The 24,097-nt window shown below is 33.5% G+C and overlaps 2 protein-coding genes across 2 annotated transcripts; both read right to left on the reverse strand.

Annotated features, from left to right (window-relative positions):
- Positions 1-4,635: 4,635 nt before the first annotated feature.
- On the reverse strand, positions 4,636-15,206 carry LOC120067276 (uncharacterized). Its single transcript, XM_039018810.2, has 3 exons — positions 14,832-15,206; positions 14,512-14,566; positions 4,636-5,219 (listed from the first exon to the last, which is right to left on the reverse strand). The coding sequence occupies exons 1-3, from the start codon at positions 15,015-15,017 to the stop codon at positions 4,843-4,845; spliced, it is 618 nt and encodes a 205-aa protein (XP_038874738.1). The 5' UTR covers positions 15,018-15,206; the 3' UTR covers positions 4,636-4,842.
- Positions 15,207-19,305: 4,099 nt separating this feature from the next.
- On the reverse strand, positions 19,306-22,671 carry LOC120068590 (Cytidine/deoxycytidylate deaminase family protein). Its single transcript, XM_039020408.2, has 4 exons — positions 22,498-22,671; positions 21,563-21,929; positions 20,603-20,901; positions 19,306-20,231 (listed from the first exon to the last, which is right to left on the reverse strand). The coding sequence occupies exons 1-4, from the start codon at positions 22,524-22,526 to the stop codon at positions 19,640-19,642; spliced, it is 1,287 nt and encodes a 428-aa protein (XP_038876336.1). The 5' UTR covers positions 22,527-22,671; the 3' UTR covers positions 19,306-19,639.
- Positions 22,672-24,097: the final 1,426 nt, after the last annotated feature.

Consider the following 24,097-nt stretch of genomic DNA (forward strand, 5'->3'; position numbering starts at 1 on the left):
ATTTTGATATATCTTATAAATATTTCAGCAGTTTTACCATTCGAAGTAATTTTTCAATAGATAATACTCATTTAATTGATGTGATTTTATTTTCAAGTATAACTATAGGTAACTTAATTTGTTAGATTTAGTTATCTCTTAATTATTCAGTGAAATTTCAACCAGACGATAGAGACAATAACGAAACTTTTAAAGAGTGAAATTTAAGTTAGGAGAATGAACTAAAAAATATAAATTATCGCTTATTTTTATAAGAGTTGGGGGGAAAAGAGAAGCAAAATGTAAGACCTTGTAATTGTAAATGATGAAAATTGGAAAATAGAATCCTCAAAGATGATGATAATAATAATAATAATAGGGTTGTACTTTGAATCAAGGAAATTGAGTTATTTATATTGACATTAATGACAAAATCATACTTTATGTGAAAGAATCTATGATGAACAAAATAAAATTAAAAATTAAAAAAAAAAAAAAGCTATGATTTTCACCTAATGATATGACAAAGCTACCTAAATTCTTTGTTCAAAGACATTATTAATACAATGAGCAAATGGCCAAAAGTTCTTTTCAACTATCTTACTATTATTAGTCCTTTGATCACAAACAAAAGGTGTTTTCACTTCTTCAAAGTTAAATTACTTTTTTTTTTTATAAGATTGTCAATAACTTAAATAAAATATATATTATAAAATTAAAAACGAAATTGATATTTTGTAATTAAAAAAAATATTAGGTTATGAAACATATTTCTTACACTATTATATTTAACTTTCAAATTTCAATTGATAAGTAAAAAATAAATGGTATTGTGTTGATAAGATGAAATAAATATCAATTACAAAACTAAAAATGAATTGATTATGAACAACGGTTAGATATGTTATTCTTATCGTCATTTAGTTTGAATCAATTAGTTGGTTGGAAATAAATATATTATGTATACGAGACATATAAAAGAAAAATAAATATTATAAAATTAAAGTTGAAATATATATATTCCTTGAATGAAAGGATTAAAAGAAGAAATTAAAAAAAAATGAAATGAAAATGAAAAAATAAGTAAAAAGGGTTGACATGTGTCGCTATTTAGTTGGACATGGATGGGTGGAAAGTATGAAAATTGTTGGTTAAATTGTAAATTTAATATTTATGACTAAGAGAAAATTAGAATTTAGTTTCTATGATTTATAATTAGAATTTAGTCCATACAGTTAGTCCCTTTAATAATGATTATTTATGAGGTTTTATCAAATTATAGTGACTAAAATTCTAACTTTCAATACCATAGAGACTAAACTCTAATTTTCTCCTTACCTTCCTTAAAAAAATCCTCCAAACTACAGGAATCAAACTTGTAATTTAACCAAATATTTTAGGTGAACGTGATTTTAAAAATAGAATAAGATCTAATAACATCAACGTATGGTCTATTAATATTTATGAAGACAAATCTATAGTGCAGCATAGGAAGTGGTACTTCGATAAGAAATTTTCGGATCATTTTTGTTATGGAAAATTGATATGCATTAGCAAAAATTCACATCCAAACTAAAAGATAGTAGGAATTTTTTTTTATAATTTATAGTCACACGTGACTTCGCAATCATTCACATCGTTTTTTTTAAAGAGTATATATAAATATATATATGAAATTAATAATAAAATAAAAGTTCCACATATATATACTGATATACATTTAAAATTAACTTCAAAGTTTATACATATTTAAAATCATTTAGCGTCAGATTATGGTATAAATAATATACGGTTTAAATTCTATTTTGGTCATTGAATTTTGAAATTTATTATATTTTGATCTTTAAATTTTTAAAAATATCTATTTTAATCGTTGATTTTTTTTCTTTAAAAAAAACTTATTTTACGGTAAATTAGGACTCAGAGAATTCAATTCCCATTCTCAACCTATGACCAATATGAGCTCGAGAGAAGAATAGGGTAGTGAGCGGCATAGATAGCAAAGCGGATTCTTCTCATCGGAGTTATTTCACAAAGACTTGCCACCGAATTGAACTGACCTTCCGCGCTCTTCGAAACTTTTAAATGTTAATAGAAGAGTCACTGTCCTGTTCCCCGGGCTCGACCTACTGCGGCGAATGCTTGTCAAAAGGCATTTGTAACATCCCTCTGTGTAAATAACCCAATATCGGATTTTATGATTTTTTTTTTAGATTCTCATTAGAAAAATAGTAGGACTTATATAGCATTTTTTTGTTGACATAAAAAACCAGTAGGACTTAAAATCATTAATAGTTAAAAAATAGGAAAATTATTTTAAATGATAAACTGTTGAAAATATTTATAAATAATAACAAAATATCAGTCCATCTGTGATAGATTGTGATAGATAGTGAAATTTTACTATATTTGTAAATATTTTGGTTTATTTTTCTATATTTGAAAATAATCCAAAAAAATATATATGAAAAATATAAGTTTTTTTACATAAAAGATTTATAGCTGAAAAATAAATATAACCCATAAAAAAATGTAAGTCACTCCAACCTTCTGTTAAAAAGTTAATGGAATTTTAATGGCAGAGACCAAAATAAATGCTTTTTAAAAATTTAGGGATTAAAATAAACGTTTTTTTAAATTTAAGGACTAAAATACAACCATAGTCAAAATTCAGGAAAAATAAAATTTAAACCATAATATTTTTAAATGAATGAACCATGATAATTTTGAAGATTATGTAGCAGTACATATAAATTCAAACCCTACCACATATATTGCACCCATCATTTTCCCTTCCTCTTTGTCCCTTTTCTTTGTAATTTTTTAGAAGATTTAATTTGCTCACAAATATTTATTTATACTTAAATTTTAATACAAATAGCCCTTTTGTTGGGGAAAAAATACTTCTAAAATATAATATTTAATGTTTTTTTTTTTTTTTTTTTTTTTTTTTTTTTTTTTTTTTCTAGAAGAGAGTGTGGAGATTGATATAAATGCATTTGCTTTTTCCTTCAACTACCACATTAAATTACAATGAAAAAAAAAAGGAAATTGCACCAAAATTAATCATTCAAAATTCCTCATATTGATTTCAAGACCCTGTCCTCTTAAATATGAAGGTATTTAAATTACACCTAAAAAATTTATAATCATGCTGACAAGGGTTTCAATATTATTTTGATCATTGAACTTTGAATTTTATCCTATTTTGATCTCTAAATTTTAAAAATATCTGTTTTAGTCCTCAAATTTTTTAAAAATTGCATCCAACATGAATTTTAAGGATGAAATTGCATCTAAAATGAGTCGAGCAAGATGAAGGTGAAGTACAATGCCAATAACCAATGTACCTAATGCGCCTAAATAGTGAAGGAATAAAATCTTGAACCTAAAATGACTTATGAGATCTCCCATCAAAACTCCTTTACCATCTAATGCAAAATTGAAACCTTAGATTTTTTTAGTGTGACTAACTTATTTGACAATCTAGTTATCCAAAATACAAGTCATCTCACCATTCTATTTAAGAGTTAACATAATTTTAATAGCAAAAACCAAAGTAAGCAATTTTTAAAAGTTAAAAACTAGAATGGACGTTTTCGAAAGTTTAGGGATCAAAATAGAACAAGATTCAAAGTTCATAGACTAAAATAGGATTTAAATCGACAATAAGTTTAAGTTTGATAATTTCTCTTTTTCTTTTTTCATTTCTGCCTTTTCTTTTCTATTTTAAAAAATTATACATATATATTAACATAAATTCAAGTTAAATCTTGATTACACAATATATATATATATTTATATTTAGAAAAAAAAATTATGGCTTTGATTTCAAAAGTGCTTTTTAGAAGTCAAAAAGTTAACAAAGAAAAGCTTTCCCTGATTGAAATTCTACATATTTATGGGCGTAAATTTTCCATAAAACATATCTAAGAAAAATTAGGTTGGTCCTAGACTTTGACCATGTATTAAAAAAGAATTCTCTACTGCATTTAATAAACCATTCACTCTTTTTTTTCGAATTCGACTAATGTCACAAGATAATTTATTTGATCTTATTTATTCCTAAAATTTACTTCAAAAAATGCTAATTCGGGGTTAGAATTAATTTAAATTTAATTGGTAGGGCAAAAGTTGGGCCTATATTTCAATGTCATGAGATGGACATATTAACAAATTAAGGATTCAATTTCAAACATTGAAGTAGACGTTGCTCTGAGTTTCGATCAGGTTTATTTTTTTGTTATCTGTTTTTTTGAAATTCCAACTTATCAAATATTTTATTTTGGACTTTCACACTTGTAAATGTTGTATTTTACTCCTTAATCTTTTCTTAAAACACTATTTTAATTATTACCATTAATATTTTGAAATAAATACCTAGTGTTAAACTCACCCCTAAACATTAGTTTTTTATCACATAAATTAAAAAAAAAACGTTTCACGTAGTGAATATGATAAAAACTAAAAAGGACATTTAAAAGATTTAACCAAATTGAAATTAAGTCCAAATCATAAAGGATAAATTAATACTTATAGGGGCCAAATCGGCAATTTAATCATTTAAACTATTAAATTTAGATGCCTATATATATTATAGCTCATATAAGTGCAGGCAACAATTTTCTAGACAATGAAAATTAGAAAACTCAGAAATTGATTCAACAAAGACCCTATTTCCAGATGTTGATCATCAAAGGTATTAGATAAAGGAAGATCAGTGTTAATAATATCTTTCATAATTGAACTTCTACATTATACATTCACAATTTCACATTCTAAATAGAAGCTATTTCATCTATTGAATGCTCATCTTAAGTCATGATAACATAGAACAATTCCCAAGCATGTTACTTTCCAAAATCACGATTCTGATGAAACAATTGGATTTTTTTCTCGAAATACTTCCTTCGTAATTCCATAGTATACCGGCTCGGTACCTGTGAAGGCGATGAAATTCCAGCCAAATGCTGATCCACCAACAATATATGATCCAGATATCTGGCCATCATTCGCCCGCTGCTTTTCTGTGGCATAACTTGAAGGGTTATTACTTTCATATGATTTTGTAGATGACTTGTCCCCCAGTTTACCATCATGGTGTTGTTCTCGGGACCGTCGATCTTGATTATCAACTGACGAGGACTGACCATCGAGCACATTACTAGTCTTCTCGATGTAAAGAGTTTCTGAAGTTGTTGCCATCATCAATATATACATGTCCTGTAGAACCTTTATTCCTGCAAGTTTCAGGTGTTCAGCCATATTTCCTTGAATCTTTTATTTGATATGAACATTTCCTTGAAACTTAAATTACAGTCATTGTCTAGATTCAGATCACGCATTCCACAATTATTGGACTTGTAGTAACTTCATGTGACTACCATTTTCCCCTGTATTTATAACCAAACTTCCCTAAAAAACTACTTATCTAATTACTAATAAATTAGACCCCTACTCCCCTAATACTCCCAAATACCCGATCCTATGTTTTGAAGAATTTCTGGTTGGATGAGTCCATGAACAAAAGAAGCTCTCTCTTCCAGTTCTCTTTCAGGAAAGAAATGTACTTTCGTCAGCCAGTGCTGCATCTTCCTCCGTGGGCCTCACTACTTCAAACAGAATCCTAATAGTAGTGCACATGGCTGGCTAAATTTAGTGGAGATTATCAATGACCTCTACTTGGGCGCACGAGCAAGGACAAATTTGATCTATTCTCTACCAAATCTCCCTACACACTACAGTGATCTCATCACGGCTCCTCCCTTTTACAATCATCACATATTGGATATGAAATAGTTAGGAACATTATTAGGATACTTGGGGATATTGGTCGTTAACTAAGGAGTATGTTAGTGAAGTAGTTATAAAGCAGAATAGGATGGGGGGAAGGGAAGGGAAGGGGTTGGGACTTGGGAGGAGGTAGGTTTTGGAGAAAAGATCATTTGCTCAGAGTTAGAATCCTGGAGGCATCAAGAAGCAAAATAAAAGCAAAATGGTTGAAGAAAAGGGAGAATGATAAAGCCACAAAGGAACTTTCCAAAACCAAGTTTTGGAGGGAACAAAGCTACGGTGCGTGATTGAAGTACCTGCAGTGTTATGAACATCATGGCTGGGAAGAATCTCAGGAAGTAGGCTTGGCGGTTGGGCATACACCTCAAGGATCTAATTGCTTGTGTGAATTACTGCTCAAGGGAGCGGAGTTTCAGGTTTCATCACTCATAAAATGTTCAGTCTAGGGTGGTATCAAGGCCCAACTAAAAAATAATAGTCTGATTCGTGAAGGCATGTGGGTCCAGTAATGGGTATGATAATTAAAAAATAATTTTCCTCCTCTTTAAACCCATGTGACAAAATCTCTTCCCAAATTTGGGATTTGATTTCATAGAGGTGGCAGCAGAAAGGATGAAATGCAACAGCAATGATGGTAGCAGATTTTAGGAGCTAATCAAGGAAAACTTGATCATGAATTCTACCATGTATTCTAAGGCTTTCCAAGTCAAGTGTGTTGGAATATCTAAATGTCGTTGTTTTTCCTTGATTTCCATGTCCAAAGCCAAGAGCTGAAGCTAAATTTTGGGTAAGAAGAGTGACAATATCAATGCTGAGAGGAATTGGACAGATCGGTTGGATGAGTTGAGCAATTCAAGAAAATTGATGAGAAAACAAATGGAAATCAATAGGCTGGCCCTTGGGATTTTTCATTGGCCAATGTGTTTGGATCTCGAGAATATTTTGCATTTACTTCTCATTTGGTCAAGCAATTTGATGCTCAAACCATGAATTTGAATTTGTTATGGTCGAACCAGTTGATCAACCAAACCCTGACGACAAAGTGTGTTAGGGATCAGGGTAATTATCAACATTAGTAGGCAGATTTTAGAATATAGAGGCATTAGTCATTACTTAAGGAATTTTGATAGTAAAGTGGTTTTAAACAGAGTAGGCTGGGGGGATTTGAGAGGAAATGAACTTCAAGGAGCAGTTGCAAGAGAGTACCTTGCCTATCAAAAGTTTCAACCAATGCGGAAGAGAAAGGAGAACATGAGGTTTGATAATCCCACCAAAAGTCTATCTCATTCCAAGATAAGATTCTATCTTAGTCAGCCTACCAACCACAAAGGCTATAGGGGAAGAGAAAAAATGATGTGTAAGACCCTCTTTGTAGACCGTTAGAAGTTAGAACATTATTGTGGTAAACCCTTATTTTACTTCAGTCGCTCCAAAGCAAAAGAATACAAAGGTTGTACACACATCAAAGGACCCCTTGTACATTCCACAAGATTGTTCTTAATGACACAAAATTACCCACCCACACGTTGAAATTCAGTTGTTCTCCTCTGAAAATTGCAAGCAACTGTCCACTACTCAAAGAACTATTTTCAGTTTGCACTGTGTCAGATCCGTGTTCACCATTTATCATGTAAGGAGTACCTACTGCTAGAGGTATGTGTCACTTGTCACACATCTTGTTCTTGCTTGGTCCACACATGCCACTTGTCCCATGCCTTCAGGTGTGTGGGCTTTGTGGCTATTCATTGATCTTACTCTCCACAGAGGTTCCTCTCATTGATAAGTTCCAACTCCTTGTTAGACCCTAGGAGCTCAAGATCTTAAAGAGCCAAGAGATAGAGGGATTGAATCGATCCAAGAAAGAGACAAGGCCCATGGAGAGAACACAAAATCAAAGGGCACACAGTACCTTTATCCCAAGCCCTTCACACCAAAGGGGATTCATGCATATAGGCAACATACAGAAAGGGGCAATGCATGGGAGATCACCAAAGGATAGAGGCACAAAGACTTATAAGTTGCAAGCATGCCCTCAACCACAAAGAGTGGGAACCACATATGTCGGCGGTTGGAAATAGGGTTTTTAACCTAGGGGCATTTATGTAATTGTGTAAGACCCCTAGAGTTTTTTACTGTCTATTTATACAGTGAGTCCCTGTGTATTTAGTGTATCAGTTTTAAAAACAAATAAGAAAAGACTTTATATCGTGGTTTTTCTCCCTGCACTAGAGTTTCCACGTAATCCTGTTGTTCTTCTCTTCTCTATTCTTTATTTTTAACATGGTATCAGAGCGCGGTGACGAAAACCTAGCCGTTATGGAAGAGAATCAACCCCAATCCTCCTCTGTTGATGGGTCTTCAAGTTTTGACATGAGAACGGCAATTCGAGCAGCGGTAAAGGAATGTTTTCAAGATGCCCTACCGGAATTAATATCTGTCGTTCAGGTACAATCCTTGAAAAATCGCCCTCAGCCAATCGGGTATCACTATTCCGGAACCAGTCAGAATCCAATCGAAGCAGGAGCCGGCCGTGAGGAACCAACGATTCACGATCGGAGCTATCACGATCATGGCAGGGTTGGTGGCAGTCATGGCAGAGTCGACGGTCTCGGACGTGAAGAACAAGCTGGCCGCGAGGAGATGTTGACCGTCGATCGGAGCTATCAGGGCAGAGTGAGCAGCGTCGGAGGCGAGGAGCAGAGGAGTGATGATCTGATTAGGGTTAGTACCAGTCTGGAGCAAACCGGACCGGTTCGGGTTGAACCAAGGCAAACCAACCAGACCCGGTATTTTGATTTTAATTCCGACCCGAACCGGTCCGGCCCAAGGCTATCCTGACCCGAGAACGCAGTTTTTAATTCCAACCCGCAATCCGACCCACGGCTGGCCCGACCCGAAAGCTCATCTGTCCAGTTTTTTGCGCTTGCCAATCCACTTTCAGCCCATCCAGCCCGACCCGGTGATCTGGTTTCCTTCGACAGCCGACCCGATGGTTTTTTCACATCCAACCGCCGAGGTCTCGAGCAGCCCGAGCAACCAGCACCTGTTCCAATCAATTGTGGTTCAGCTCGTTACCCAGACGATGTGAGACAACGGTTGGCTTACCTGCAATAGCAGATTTCTGATTTGGATACGATGTTCGGTGCAAATCCTCAATCGGTTTATTCAGAAAATCCGATAAACTCATTACCTATAGTGCCTAACGTTTCCTACTTATCTGGTTCGATGGGTAATTCTGCAGGATTTATCGTCGGAGAAAAATTAAATGGCCAAAACTATTTCTCTTGGTCTCAATCGATCCGAATGGCCTTGGAAGGGCGTCACAAGTATTTTGACAGGGGAAATTCCAAAGCCGGCCCCAGGTGATCCACAAGAACGAATTTGGAAAGGAGAAGATTCGTTGCTACGGTCTGTCTTGGTGAACAGTATGGAACCCTAGATAGGAAGACCGCTATTATATGCTGCCACAGCCAAGGATATCTAGGAGGCGGCGGAAGATCTATATTCTAAACGACAAAATGCCTCTCGGCTATATACACTCTATAAACAGGTTCATAAATCCAAACAACGATCTATGGATATTACCTCTTATTTTAACAAACTGTTGATGTTGTGGCAGGAAATGGACTTGTGTAGAGAAATTGTCTGGAATTGCCCACAGGATGGGGCCCAATATTTGAAGATTGAGGAAGCAGATCGTGTTTATGTGTTTTTGGCTGGATTAAATCCAAAGTTTGATGGGGTTCGTAGTCGGATCTTGGGCCAGCGCCCGATTCCTTCACTTCGAGAAGTCTAGGGTTTTCACGTTCAGTCGTGTGCCATGAATGGCAATACGAGAAGTCTAGGGTTTTCAGGTCGTGTGCCATGAATGGCAATACGCCAGCGCCCGATTTCTTCCATCAATAGTTGAGTTTCCACGTAAAATGATGTTATGTTATGGCATTTTCGCTTAGGACATCCGAATTTTCAATATATGAAATATTTATTTTCTCATTTATTTCGTAATGCTAGTACTTCTTCTTTTAATTGTGATGTTTGTATTCATGCCAAGCAACATCGTGTTTCTTTCCATTCTCAGCCTTATAAACCCTCGAGTCCTTTTTCTCTTGTTCATAGTGATGTATGGGGTCCCTCACCGGTTACTACTTCCACGAGAAAACGGTGGTTTGTCACGTTTATAGATGATCACACCCGTCTCACCTGGGTTTTCCTGCTCACTGATAAATTTGAAGGGTCCTCTGTTTTCCAATAGTTTTACACAACTGTTGAAACTCAATTTAAAACAAAGATTGGGATTTTAAGAAGTGATAATGGACAAGAATTCTTTAATGCCTCTTTTAGAGAATGTCTCGACTCTAAAGGTATTGTTCACCAGAGCTCATGTGCTTACACTTCACAACAAAATGGAGTAGCTGAGCGTAAAAATCAGCATCTGGTTGAAGTAGTCTGATCTCTTATGGGAGCGTAAAAATCGCCACCCTTCCGTCATACCTCTGGGGAGATGCAGTTCTTACTGCTGCTCACCTCATTAATCGGATGCTCTCTCGTATTCTTAATCTTCATACCCCTTTAGAATTGCTTAAAGAGTCTTTTCCTACTACTCGGTTGATTTCTGATGTTTCTCTTCGAGTTTTTGGTTGTGTTGCTTTTGTTCACTCCCATGGTCCAAACCGCACGAAATTTACTCCTCGTGCTCAGAAGTGTGTCTTTGTTGGATATCCACTCCATCAACGTGGATATAAGTGCTATCACCCGTCATCTCGAAAATACTATGTCTCAATGGATGTCACCTTTCTCGAGGATCAGTCGTTCTTCCCTGTTAGTCATCTTTAGGGGAGAACATAAATGAAGAGACTAACCGGTCATCTTATGCTATTCCTTTAAAGTCAGCACCCATTCAAACCTTGTCTAAACCTAGTCCTGAGCATGATAGTCTGGTTCTTCCTACCAATCAAGTTCCTTGGAAAACGTACTACAGGAAGAATCTCAGGAAGGAAGCAATGTCACCTGTTGAACCAGAGTTTCCGGCTCCAGTGCAGGAGTCAGACCTGTCATCAGGTCCAAGTACGTACATTCCTAATGATGTTGATTTATGTATGGAGATTGATGAAGGTAGGCATGACAAGGGGGAAGGGAGCAGTGATACTAAGAGAGTGATAGAAAGGGAAACTGTAGAGGATGAAATGATTGAAGCTACAGAGGATGAAATGGTCCGTGCTAATGATGATGTGGAAGATACTACTGAAGTTTCTGATACACAGATAGTAAATCATGGTGAGAAGCCTGAAGAGGTGAAAGAACGTGATGCGTCACTTGATCTTCCTATAGCCCTGAGGAAAGGTACCCGTTCATGTACTAAATATCCTATGCATAATTACATGACATATAGTAATCTGACATCCGATTTCAAGGCTTTTACTACTAGCTTGGACACTGAGGTGGTTCCAGATAACATAAGTGTTGCAATAAAAAAACCAGAATGGCGGTCTGCTGTTATGGAAGAAATAAGGGCTCTGGAAAAGAATAAAACCTGGGAACCGGTGACTCTGCCTGAAGGGCACAAAACAGTAGGATGTAAATGGGTGTTTACTATAAAGTACAAGTCAGATGGGACGATTGACCGATACAAGGCTAGACTTGTTGCAAGAGGCTTCACCCAAACATATGGAGTGGATTATTCTGAGATGTTTTCACCTGTGGCTAAACTTAACACGATCCGAGTGCTTCTGTCAGTAGCTGTGAATAAAGATTGGCCCCTACACCAGCTTGATGTTAAAAATGTGTTTTTGAACGGGGAACTTGAGGAGGAAGTCTATATGAGTCCCCCTCCCGGGTTCGAGAGTCAATTTAAAAATAAAGTGTGTAGATTGAGGAAATCACTATACGGATTGAAGTAGTCTCCAAGGGCCTAGTTTGACAGGTTCACGACATTTGTGAAAGTATAGGGATATGTTCAAGGACATTCCGATCACACTCTTTTTATAAGAAGATCAACATCAGGGAAAATAGTTGTTCTTATTGTCTATGTTGATGACATTGTTTTATCTGGGGATAATGATGTAGAAGTCACAAGACTAAAAACAGAGATGGCTAGAGAGTTTGAAATTAAAAACCTCGGGAAGCTAAGATACTTTTTGGGAATGGAAGTGGCTCGCTCAAAAGAGGATATATCAGTTTCTCAACGAAAATATACACTGAAGTAGAATACAATGCGAAAATCGGTGATAAGAATGATGGAATTCCTCTTAATAAAGAAAGGTATCAGCGGTTAGTTGGGAAGTTGATATACTTGTCTCACACAAGACCAGATATTTCTTATGCAATAAGTGTTGTGAGTCAGTTCATGCAAGCTCCTTGTGAGGATCATATGATAGCAGTTGAACGTATTCTTCGGTATCTGAAAGAAACTCCTGGTAAAGGCCTAATGTTCAGGAAAACTGATAAACGATTTGTTGAAGCTTACACTGATTCTGACTGGGCAGGATCTGTTGTTGATATAAGATCTATGTCTGGATATTGTACGTTTGTCTGGGGAAATCTAGTCACCTGGAGAAGTAAAAAACAAGGAGTTGTTGCCAGAAGTAGTGCTGAGGCAGAGTATCGGGCCATAAGTCTAGGAATTTGTGAAGAAATCTGGTTGAAGAAAGTATTATCAGATCTCCAGCAAAATAATGAGCTTCTAATGAAATTATTTTGTGATAATAAAGTTGCCATCGATATTGCAAACAACCCAGTTCAATATAACAGAACTAAACACGTGGAGATAGACAGACACTACATTAAGGAGAGGTTGGACAGTGGAAACATATGCATCCCTTATATTCCTCCGAATCAACAAGTTGATGATGTACTTACAAAAAGGTTATTGAGACAGAATTTTAATTATTGTGTAAGCAAGTTGGGACTTGTTGATATCTATGCACCAACTTGAGGGGGAATGTTGGAAATAGGGTTTTTAACCTAGGGGCATTTATGTAATTGTGTAAGACCCCTAGGGTTTCCTACTGTCTATTTATACAGTGAGTCCCTGTGTATTTAGTGTATCAGTTTTAAAAACAAATAAGAAAAGACTTTATATCGTGGTTTTTCTCCCTGCACTAGGGTTTTCACGTAATCCTATTGTTCTTCTCTTCCCTATTCTCTATTTTTAACATTGGCATGTGTATTTTTAACATTGGCAACACATGCGTAAACTCAAGGTAAGGGAGTCATAAGGAGGTTGCATGTACAAGAGACATGCACATGATAGGTGCATGGAGTGTGTAGATCACTTGCACTCACACAAGGACAAGTGCACACATTGAGAATGTGAGGCAGGTAGGGCCACACAAAACAATAAAGGTGTGGATTGGAAGGGCTGCACAAAGACATTCTTTTGGATTGGTGTCCGTCTATGTAGCTAATGCAGGATCCCTCTCCATTTTGTCAGGCTTGATTTTTCTTATGCCTGTTTATATTCTTTCATTTATCTAATGAAATTGTGGTTTTTTATCCCCCCACCCAAAAAAGAAACAACAAAAAAAATGGTGTGTGTAAAAGGTGTAAGCAACAGAAGACACCAAAAGAGTTGGCTCTCATCCCCCATCCACGAAAGGTACATCAATTAAGTGAAGCTCCATCAACCAATGTCAAAGGATCTTGCGCAATTTTGAAAAGACATTTGGATTCTTATATAGATAACAAAAGGAAAATGAAGCAGATCAAAAGATAGCCACAAACACCACATACCTAAAGACATGAGACAAGTATCGTGTATAAGCAAGAACAAGATCTCAAGACAAGTAGCACGCAGAAACCTTCACCGCATACACAACAAATGGTGAGCATGAATGAGGAATTGTGGAGGCATGGGAGTTGTCATTCGAGAAGTTACATGTAGTTTTGGGGGGAGAATAAAATAACTGATTTCCAATTATACATGAAACATGTGGAGGCTTCTGAGAAAGATAGCAAATGGGAGGATGAATGTGCCACCTAGAAATTGTCAAAACATTAATAAACGAGAGTTCCCCTCTTGAACTCTCAAGGCCAACCATGGGAATGTACAAGGGATCCTATGGTGAGTGTACAACTTTTATATTCTTTGGCTTATTAGTGATTTTTCTTTTAAAAGGTTTGCCCCCAAAAAGGTGAGTGTTCTAATTGTCTATGTTTAGGGTGAACTTACACCCCTTTATTCTCTTCAACTTTAGTTGATGGAAGGCTCACTAAGATAGATAGAACCTTAGTGCCGCATGGGAAAAGGAAAAATCTTGAAAAGGATCATCAGCCTCACGTCAACTGGTGAAAAAAAAAATATATCGTCTAGTTCTTACCTGAAATGCACAACAATAGAATTCTTTCTAGAGTCTTTGGAACAAACTTAGGCTTTTTGGGCACCTTCCTCGATAGTTGTCCAAGAGAATTTTCAAAGAAGACTAACTTGATTTTGTTACTTTTTGGATCCTAATTTTTGTTATCTGCTCTTGAGCTAAATCTAAACATCTTAGAGAAGCAACAATGATACAGAAACATTAATAGATAACCGATGAGAAAACAAGTTAGGAACAGGAAACAAGAAGATAGTTCCAATTGGTTAGTAAGATAGTTTCAAACTAGCTCCCCAAGCTACATACATGTCGAACAATAAAAAAAAAAAAAATGTAAAAATGCTCCATTGAGTCAGAGTGTTGGGACGTAATGAGAACACTTCCAACGTTAACGGAAAAAAGACACAAAGGCAAATCACAATGCACTTACTTTCTCGAATTTCATTAGCTGCCTTGCAATTACGAAAGTCGGGGGTCTTCAAAACCTTCAAGAGAGAGAAGAAAAACCACAGGAAAAGTCTCAAATACACTAACAAAGTGAAACTCGTCCTAACATGGAGAAATCATACTAAATAAGCAAAACCAAACTTTCCCTAAACAGAATTTCCTCTCAATTTGAAGCTACTAAATCACCATTTTAATTTTAACCAGATGCAAAGAAAACCCAGAAACAGATGTTTGAGAAATCGTTAAAAACTACCAGAAATTATGACAGAATAACCATGAAATGGGAATTGACTGGGTTGATACCTCGAGAAAATGAGGACGAAGATCTCTAATAACAGCGCGCATCTTTGTATATTGGATATAAGCATTTCTGTCAAGTGGCCTCTTCTTGAGTTTTGGAGGAAGAGGAGGCAATGTCTGAGATGGAGCTGTGCTTGGAGGAACTGGCGCTTGGATTGGTGCAGACTGTGATGCTTTGGTTTCCTCCATGAAAGACGAAACCTCCAATTATCGTTCACCAATCTTGAATAAGGGTTTCCGAGGAAGGAGAAGGAGAAGGAGAACAAAGGGTCAGAACGGGCAAAAGGGAAAGAGAAACTGTAGCAAAATAAATTAAGTAATTTGGGCTACCTCGATAACCATTTTTTTTTAGAAAAAATTAAGTCTATATATACGACCACCTCCACAAGAAAAAGTAATAATTAAGTTAGCGTTTGACTCACATCTCGAAGATTGTGGAACGTTGATCGTCATGAAAGAGACCAATTTTCGATAGAAATTATTAAGTATGAAAAAAAAACACATACGGTGAAAGGGTTATATTTTTACCACCAACTCACTTTGGATTCTAATCTAGAATACCTTCGTATTTTTACCCTCTAGGCAATTATAAATCTATCCATGTGGAATAAAACTTCCCATTATCTTAACTTTTCCTATGGACCTAACCCCAAAAAGTCATTTCCAACAAATTTTATCTAAGTTTAAATGTTGTATGACCATTTATATTTGATATTCTTTTAAATTTTGCTCTTTTTATAAGCATCATTGGAAAGAACATGAAAACAAGTCTAAATTGAAATTGTATAGATTGAAATATGACATAAATAAAATTGCAAAGCGAGAACTTAATAATCACACACCCGAAGTTAGCAATCACACACGTGATATCAACGATCGTGCACCTTTTCTATGCGAATGATACTTTTGTTTTGGTCATATTTTCATTGATACAACTTCGTTTTAGCTACAAAAACCACTTATTTTCATACATTTTTTCGTGTTTTTTCGAACCATGCTTATAAATTAAGCAAAATGTTAAAGCATAATTACTTTTAAATGACTTTACAAACTTTAAATTTAGATAATTTTCGGTTTGTGATGTTTTGTTAACATAAAAAAAAACATAGATAGGAGAAACCCAAAAACCGAGTGAGAAGTGATTTATTTAAAACTGAGAACAAAGTGGGTATTTTGCATATTCAAAAGGTTTAAAAAAAACATGCTTTCAAAAAAGAGGTTAATTACATAGGAGTTTTTGGGTTTTGGATTAGTTGGAAATTTTCCATAAAAATGCCCAAACGATAATATTATAGGTGCAAAATACCCAAATTACCTTCAAAATTGTTTGTCGAGTATAGCTTATGGACGTAAATTTTTTTATTAAACTATTATTTTGGTCCCTATATCTTGAAATTCGTTCAATTTTAATCTTTATATTCTCAATTGTTCAATTTTAATTTGTGTAGTTTCAATAAATCTTAAATTTAATTCCTCAAAGTTAATTTTTATCGAAATTAGTTAAATAATAATAATAATAATAATAATAATTTTCATGTAAATAAATATAATATGTGAATAAGTCTTCAAAATTTATAAGAAGAAAGCTAATAGATAACAAAGAGTTCTTAAAAAAATTAACAATAAACTAACATTTTGGGGTCTAAATTTAAGATTATTGAAAATACAAAAACTGAAAATTGACAAATGAAAGTATATGAACTAAAATTGAACAAATTTCAAAATATGGGGACCAAAATAGTTTTTTAACCTAAATTTTGTTGATTAAAAATATCATCTTAGTTTCTATTTTGAAACTTATTTAATTTTAGTCCATAGTACAATTTTAGTTTTTATAATTCAATAAATCTTAAATTTAGTTCTTATGGACTAGTTTACTGTTTATTTTTAAAAACTTTTTGTTAACTATTACTATTGTTATTATAAATAAATTCTGAAAGCAAATTCACGTATTATATATTTGCATGAAAATTATAATGATTATTTAACTAATTTCAATATAAATTAATTTTGAGATACTAAATTTTATATTTATTAAAAATATAAAGACTAAAATTAAACGAATTTTAAAGTATAGGAACCAAAATAATATTTTAATCAAACTTCTTTTAGAAAACCGACGTGAAACTTGTATTATCGATAGGAAATAACAATATGTTATAGTGGTATTGGGGATGCGCTCTTGTGAAGTAAATATTATGGTTGTTTTATTTATTTAAATAATTATTTTGTTTAGAAAAAGTATTTAACATTTTTATTATAAAACCAATATAAATAATTAAGAAAACAAACATAAATAATTATGTGTTTATAACTAGGTTTGAGAGAATGCGTTATTTTTTCTCTTCACTCCCTTTCGCCCTTGTTTTAATCAAGGCATGTCCTCACAAGGACTTGATCATGTGATGAATTTTGCTATTTTGAATGAAAACTCTCCGGTCATATTTTGTGAGAGTAAATTTCAAAGTTCAAACATAAGAATTGAGGATCTGTTTGGTAGAAAATTTAAAAACATGAATTTAAAATCAATGCGTTAAATGAAAATAGAGTAATATTTCATGTTTTCAGTTATGTGCTTCGGAGTAGAATTCATAAATTATATTCTAATTTAAACAATTGCAATCTAGTTGTAGTTACCCACTAAATATTAGTTGGTAATAAAATATTAATAATTTATTTATGAACATAGATTATGTTAAAAAAAAATTGTAAAATTATTATTTTGTAATAATATATAATTTATAGGATAAATTGAAATTTTTTTGTTCCTATAGTTCCAAAGAAGTTAGAATTTACATCTTATGATTAATTAGAATTTACCCCATATGATTTGATAAAAGTTTCATAAATTATCTCTATGGTAGGGATTATTCAAAAGGACTTAATAAACCATAGAGATTATATATGAAGTTATATCAAAACTATAGAAACTAAATTCTAAATTTTAAACCATACAAACCAACTTTTAACTTTATCAAAACCATAGATATTGAATTTGGAATTTAACCTAATCTATAATATACTAAATAATAAATAATTTAATTTTTTAAAAAAAAAACTGAATTGAATTATAACATGACATATACTACATTTCTGAATATTTTAACTTTATTTAATATAATTATGCATTTTAAGTTTTAAAATTCAAATTCTAGATACAAAAGAAACATAAAAATGTTGTTTTAAAAAATTGTACTGTTTGGATCACAAAATCTGAAAACAGTTTTCACAAATGGTTGTTTGGCAAACACATTTTTACTAAATTTAGTGAATTTGAAAACATAAAATAAAATCGAACTCAACCAAACTCTAAAGTTTTCATAGTCTAAGGCATAACAACCCCAAATTTAAATTGTATTTTGTATAATGTATAATTTAACCTAAGTTCACATTTATAAAACTCTGTTTTTAAGGGACATTTTAAATAACTTTTAGACGATGTTATTTCCATCTTCGATGAAATGCCTACTTTAATTCTAAAACTTTTTAACAAATAACTTTACTTTTGGATTATTTTTAAATATAGAAAAATAAATTAAAATATTTATAAAATATAGCAAAATTTTAGAACTATCAACGATAGACGCAGATAAATACTGATAGATTTCTATTAGTATCTATTAGTGAATTAGTGATATTGATAGACACTGATAGAAGTCTATCAATATCTATCATTGATTGTTCTAAAATTTTGTTATATCTTATAAATGTTTTCAACAATTTTATCATTTAAAATAATTTTCCTTTACTTCTTTGTCTTGATATTTTAATTCTAAAAGTCAATCGAAAAATTGAAAATTTAAGAAGTCCATGAAGTTTCACAAAATGGTTCTTACTAGTTACTAGAATATATTACTAAGCAAACTAAATATTGAGAGTTCGAACTTCTTTGAGTTGACACAAATAAAAGTTGAATTTTTTCGTGTTGACGGTAAACATTTCATGACGGTAAACATTTCATCACTCCATAATTTAAACCTATCTCAACTTAAATTGTTAAAACAAAATTTCAAACCTCAATAACCAAAGACCACAAATGTATTATGGCCACTAAAAAATATATCATAATAATTTTTAGCGAAATTAGTTAAATAATCATTATTGAAGATCTGGGTGAGCAAATCTACCAACAAACCAATGTTGGTTCTTGATACATAAAAAGAACGATATAAGTATAAAATAGAAACAAAAAGGGAGAAATTACATTTCGTAGTTTCTCAAATTTGACCATATTTTTAGAAACATTTCTTAAAATTTAGAAACAAGAAACGGGTGGTTATGAAACGAGTATGTTTCTAAGAAAATGAGAAACAAAAACAGGAAACGAGAACGTCATCAAACGGGCCCTTAACCTAAAAAAATATTTGATCTTTTCCTCCATTTTTTTCGACTTGCTCTCTCCCTTGTTGTCGAGAGGGTGTCATAGCTCATAGGATAAGAAACGCAATTGCTTAAATTAAAAAACTACCAAATGCAGTGCAGTAAAAATGGCTATTGTATTTTTTGAAAAAACTCAAAAAGAAATTAGAAAAATTAGTCTCTCCCCCACAACAATATGAGCAAGACCCCACAGTTTTGGTTAGCAGGACAGGCCCACTAGTTCTACACTAGATTTACATTTGTTTCTTAATATTACATCACAAATATGGAAGTAAGAGGTTCCAACTCATAAAATAAGAGAAGCAATGCCTTAACCATAGTTATTTAGCTCATAATCAGGGAATCATAAAAATTTGGCAAGGTATTACCTTCATTGTCTTGATTTTAAAAACCTGAGTGGAATGTGCTGCATAAAACTTCAATTTCCAATGCTAGAGATTGCCTTCCAATAGAACACTCTCCCCAGACATCTTGGGCTGCAAATTCTTCAACTTCAGATTTTCAGCCATACTCTTGAACCAAGTTTCAGAGCTTCCACTCTGGCTTTCACTCCATTGTGGCAACACTTCCACAACTACTTTTTGCAATAATTTCTGATCAATACCCTCCTTTATTAGTTCTTCATGAACTCCCAAATTTGCTCTGACATCCCACAGGACACTGTTTAGTCCTTGGCTCTGGCAGTAATCTAGAATGTTGCCCAAATTTAATTGATCCAGAACTACTGTTTCAATCCCGCTCTCACCTACGACCACTTCTTTGTCTGTTAAGATTACTACTTTCGTAGTTGCATCAGCAATGCGAGGAACAGTGATTGAACCATCAGGATTCGTTAGAATGATCCAAAGGGGTTGTTTGGCTCCATGTTCCTTGGATGCAGGAATTTCGAACTCCTCAGATGATGAGGGAGGAGAAATTAGAACGGCATTATACTCTTGTAATAGTTGAGAATAGTAGCCACCAGCATCTGCAACTCCTTTCCCGATCAGGTCTTGGAAGCAACCGTTTAGAGAGAGGGTGTACCTGTGGTCAGTCAGGTGTGCCTCTGTATTAGTATATAAACTTACAACAGATGTTATGTCTATGGGTGTTTTCAGCATGGTTAAAAGCACTTTTCCATTGCAATAAGTATTTTTAGCTCAAATTCATTATGTTCAGGAGTGATTTATGAGTATTTATGAAAAATGTAGAAAATACATGGGACATGTTTGGGAGTAAAGTAACTTCGATGATCGGAGGTACGTTTGTGAGTGATTGTGAACAAGATGACAATGATTCTAACTATTTCAATATCACTTTTAGACATACTATTTGAGAGTGGTAAATGAAAAGCACTTGTAAAGTGATTTTTTTGGCCAAAATGCTTATTAGATAAACACTCAAATGGAAGTTACCTTAGGGTGAGAAGAGGCTTCCCAGTCAAGATTTGATGAATATATGCTTCATTAAGCTTTTTGCAGGAATCTTCTTCTATGCTCACAGTCACATCAATTCCTGCATCTCTTAGTCGTTGAACGCCTTTCGAAGCAACAATTGGATTGGGATCCACCATGCCGACCACCACCCTCCTCACTTTGGCTTTTATTAGAGCCTCAGTACACGGCGGAGTTCTACCATAGTGATTGCATGGTTCTAAAGTCACATATGCCGTTGCATTCTCTGCCAACTTCCCAGCTTCTCGCAGAGCAAATACCTATTCATTTTATCTCTTGTTTAGAAAATCAGCAGCATTTTTTAATCATAAATAGATGGATAAGGTTTCATTTGATAACTATATATATACACATGTTAATATGATCCTATTTTGAAAATAAATAAATAAATAAAAACCTAAGGATATTTTGTGTAATTCTTACATCCTATACTTTCAAATTCGTAACAATTTAATTTTAAATTATATTATGTATTGACTTAATCTTTGTATTTATAAATACATTTGGTCCCTAATTAATTGATCCATTTGCACGTGTAAGTATCTCAAAAGGAAAAAAAACCTATGTGCAAGAAGTTTCATTAAATCTTAATGATATTTTTCACGACAAAGACTCAATCATTACAAATTTTAAGAATTAGAGGTACTAAATTGTTAGAGATTAAATTGTAAAGACTGAATCTTTACAACAACCGAAAAATACATAGGCTAAATTGTTATAAACTAAAGTTTAGGAATTATATCGTTGATCTGGTAAAAGTACAATATCAAGTGTTAACTTTTCTTTAGTTGTCAAACATCTTAGAAAAATCAAGAAACTAACAAGAAAAAAACTTTACCAAAAGGCTTATAACTGCAGTTCTTCAACACTGTAAAGATGGGGAGAGAAAATGTGATGAGAAATTTAGGATTAAAGGTTTACCTCAGCATGAGGCTGCCCTGCTTTAGGATGAAAGCCTTCACCAACAATTTCTCCATTTTTCACAATCACACATCCCACCATGGGATTAGGGCTTGTATGCCCAATTGCCTTCCTTGCAATCTCCAAAGACCTCCTCATGTAAACCTCATCATCAACATCACAATGAATGTCTTGAATCACATTAGAACATCTGGCCGAATGCCCTCCCCTACAGCTTCCTGATTTAACCATCCATTCCACTGAACTGGAAACCCTAGATCTAGAGCAATTATAGAGCCCGTGTTTATCGTTATGATGGCGATGGTAGATTGATGGCGAATGAACATCATTAAGAGTTGTAGGTGGAGTCAATTTTGGAGTTGCATCCCTTCAACATTAAGTAAGAACAATCAATCAATTAATTAAGCAAAAAGCGCCGAGTTTATTCAACTGAGCCCGTGAAACCAAATCAAACCCAATCCCTGTAACATTTCTAATGCCTTACCAAATTAGAACAAATTCAAGCTAAACATAGGAATAGGACTACGGAAATTTCAAGTCAAAGAGAAATGTAACGAAATTGCATTCGTTTCACTGTTTTCTCAGAAATAAATCTCGGAAATTCCAACTTAATTTTCCAAGGAAAAAATCGCAAGATGAAAAATGAAGTAGAAGAACAGATAGCAAAAACAGAGCCGGGGATCAAAATACTTTCTCATGGATAGATTGAAAGACAAGTAGAACGACAAACAAAGAGCAATCATGAATTGAAAAACAATCCCAGATGATGAAAACACGAAAAAAAGGAGAGATGTGAGGGAATCGAGAAACAGAGCAACTTCAAAGTCAAATTGCACCGATATTGACAAATAATTAAACATGATTCTTCTTCCAGATTGTGCGTCTTTCCATGTGAGATTCAACAGAAAGTTACAAAGGGGAAGGAAGAAACTCACCAGACGAAGGAGATGGAATTGAGAGCCATGATTTTCGTCGGAGTTTCGAGAAGCTAACGGCAATGGCTACTGGCGAGTATCGCCCCCCCTTTCAACTCTTTTTCTTTTAATATTTCTGTCTTTAAGTCTTGCCAGATTCTCTCTTTCTAAATTTATTAATACTGCATCTGAAATGTCGTTTTAATTAAAATTTTAAATATATGATAGCTTTTTCTAAGCATGTAATAATTAAATATTATATAATTTGTTTTATGAAAAAAAAATATCTTTTTGGTCCCTAGATTTTGGATTAGTTTCTATTTGGTTCTTAAGTTTAAAAATGTTACACATTTAGTCCTTAGGTTTTGAGTTTTATTTCAATTTAGTCTATTGGTTTTAAAATGTTACAATATTACTCTTGAGATATGAGTTTTGTCTCAATTTAGTACCTATGTTTCAAGATTTTATATTTTTAATCTTAATTTTTCATTAAATACTCATTTTCAATCACTGATATTAATGTCTTTTAATTACTAAAAATAATTACGAAGAAGAAATTTGAATTTAACTTTAAAAGTGATGAAAAATAATGAAACTTGATTAATTATAATTCTTTTAATTCCTTTAAATCTATTAATATACATTAATAATAAAGACGAATGAGTATTGAATGAAAAATAGAAGTTAAAAGTATAAATCTTGAAACATAGGGATTAAATTAAAACAAAACTAAAATATCAATGGCTAAATTATAATATTTTGAAACCTAAGGACTAAATTGAAACCAAACTCAAAACCTAGGGACTAAATGTGTAATATTTTGAAACTTAAGGACCAAATAGAAACTAGACCCAAAACCTAGGAACCAAAAAGATAATTTTTCCTTTGTTTTAATTATTATATGGTCTGTAGTAGATGGATAAGGTTGGATACCTTATCATCCTGGTGATACTATGAATACGACCCACTTTGTAGATGTTACAATTATTGTAAAGCGTTATAAATAATCTGATTTTGGTTATTCATGTGAGGCATGTGAACGTGGGTATTCTATACAAAGGGGTTTGTATAAGATCGAACCACGAAATGACTAGTCTTATTATATAACACCCTTAATAATAGAGACTTACATTTCACCAGGATGACCATAGGTGACATGACCTGAATCCTGAATGAGTTGTGAACTCCTGCCTATGAAGGCGGTCCTTTGATTTATATGGGTGAGAGTGGCCAGATCGTCGATTCAATAAGCCTACCATTTTGGAGATTTGTCTGATTGGGGAGTTGGGAACATAACTACACAAGATGGAACTCACTCATTTCCTAATTTTGGGGTAAGTTGCCCTTTAAGAGTTGATTCTGGGACTTGAACAATTTGGCGCCACACCCCCTCTCTTATTATTCATTAAAAGGATCTTTGGTACTTAAGGAGTTAGATGTAACTATAGGGGCAAAATGATAATTTTGGCAACTGTACTTACGAGCAATTTGTGAAGGGCCATCACATTATTGACTGGTTATATCTAATGGACACAGAAATATATCTATAGTGCGAATAACGCAACTATCGGTCATTAGTGGAGTGTCTAACAATTAATGAATGTTGAATAATTTAATTAAA

Source organism: Benincasa hispida, chromosome 12 (assembly GCF_027475165.1).
Source record: "Benincasa hispida cultivar pf3 chromosome 12, pf3_genome.v1.1, whole genome shotgun sequence".
In the NCBI taxonomy this organism is placed as follows: Eukaryota; Viridiplantae; Streptophyta; class Magnoliopsida; order Cucurbitales; family Cucurbitaceae; genus Benincasa; species Benincasa hispida.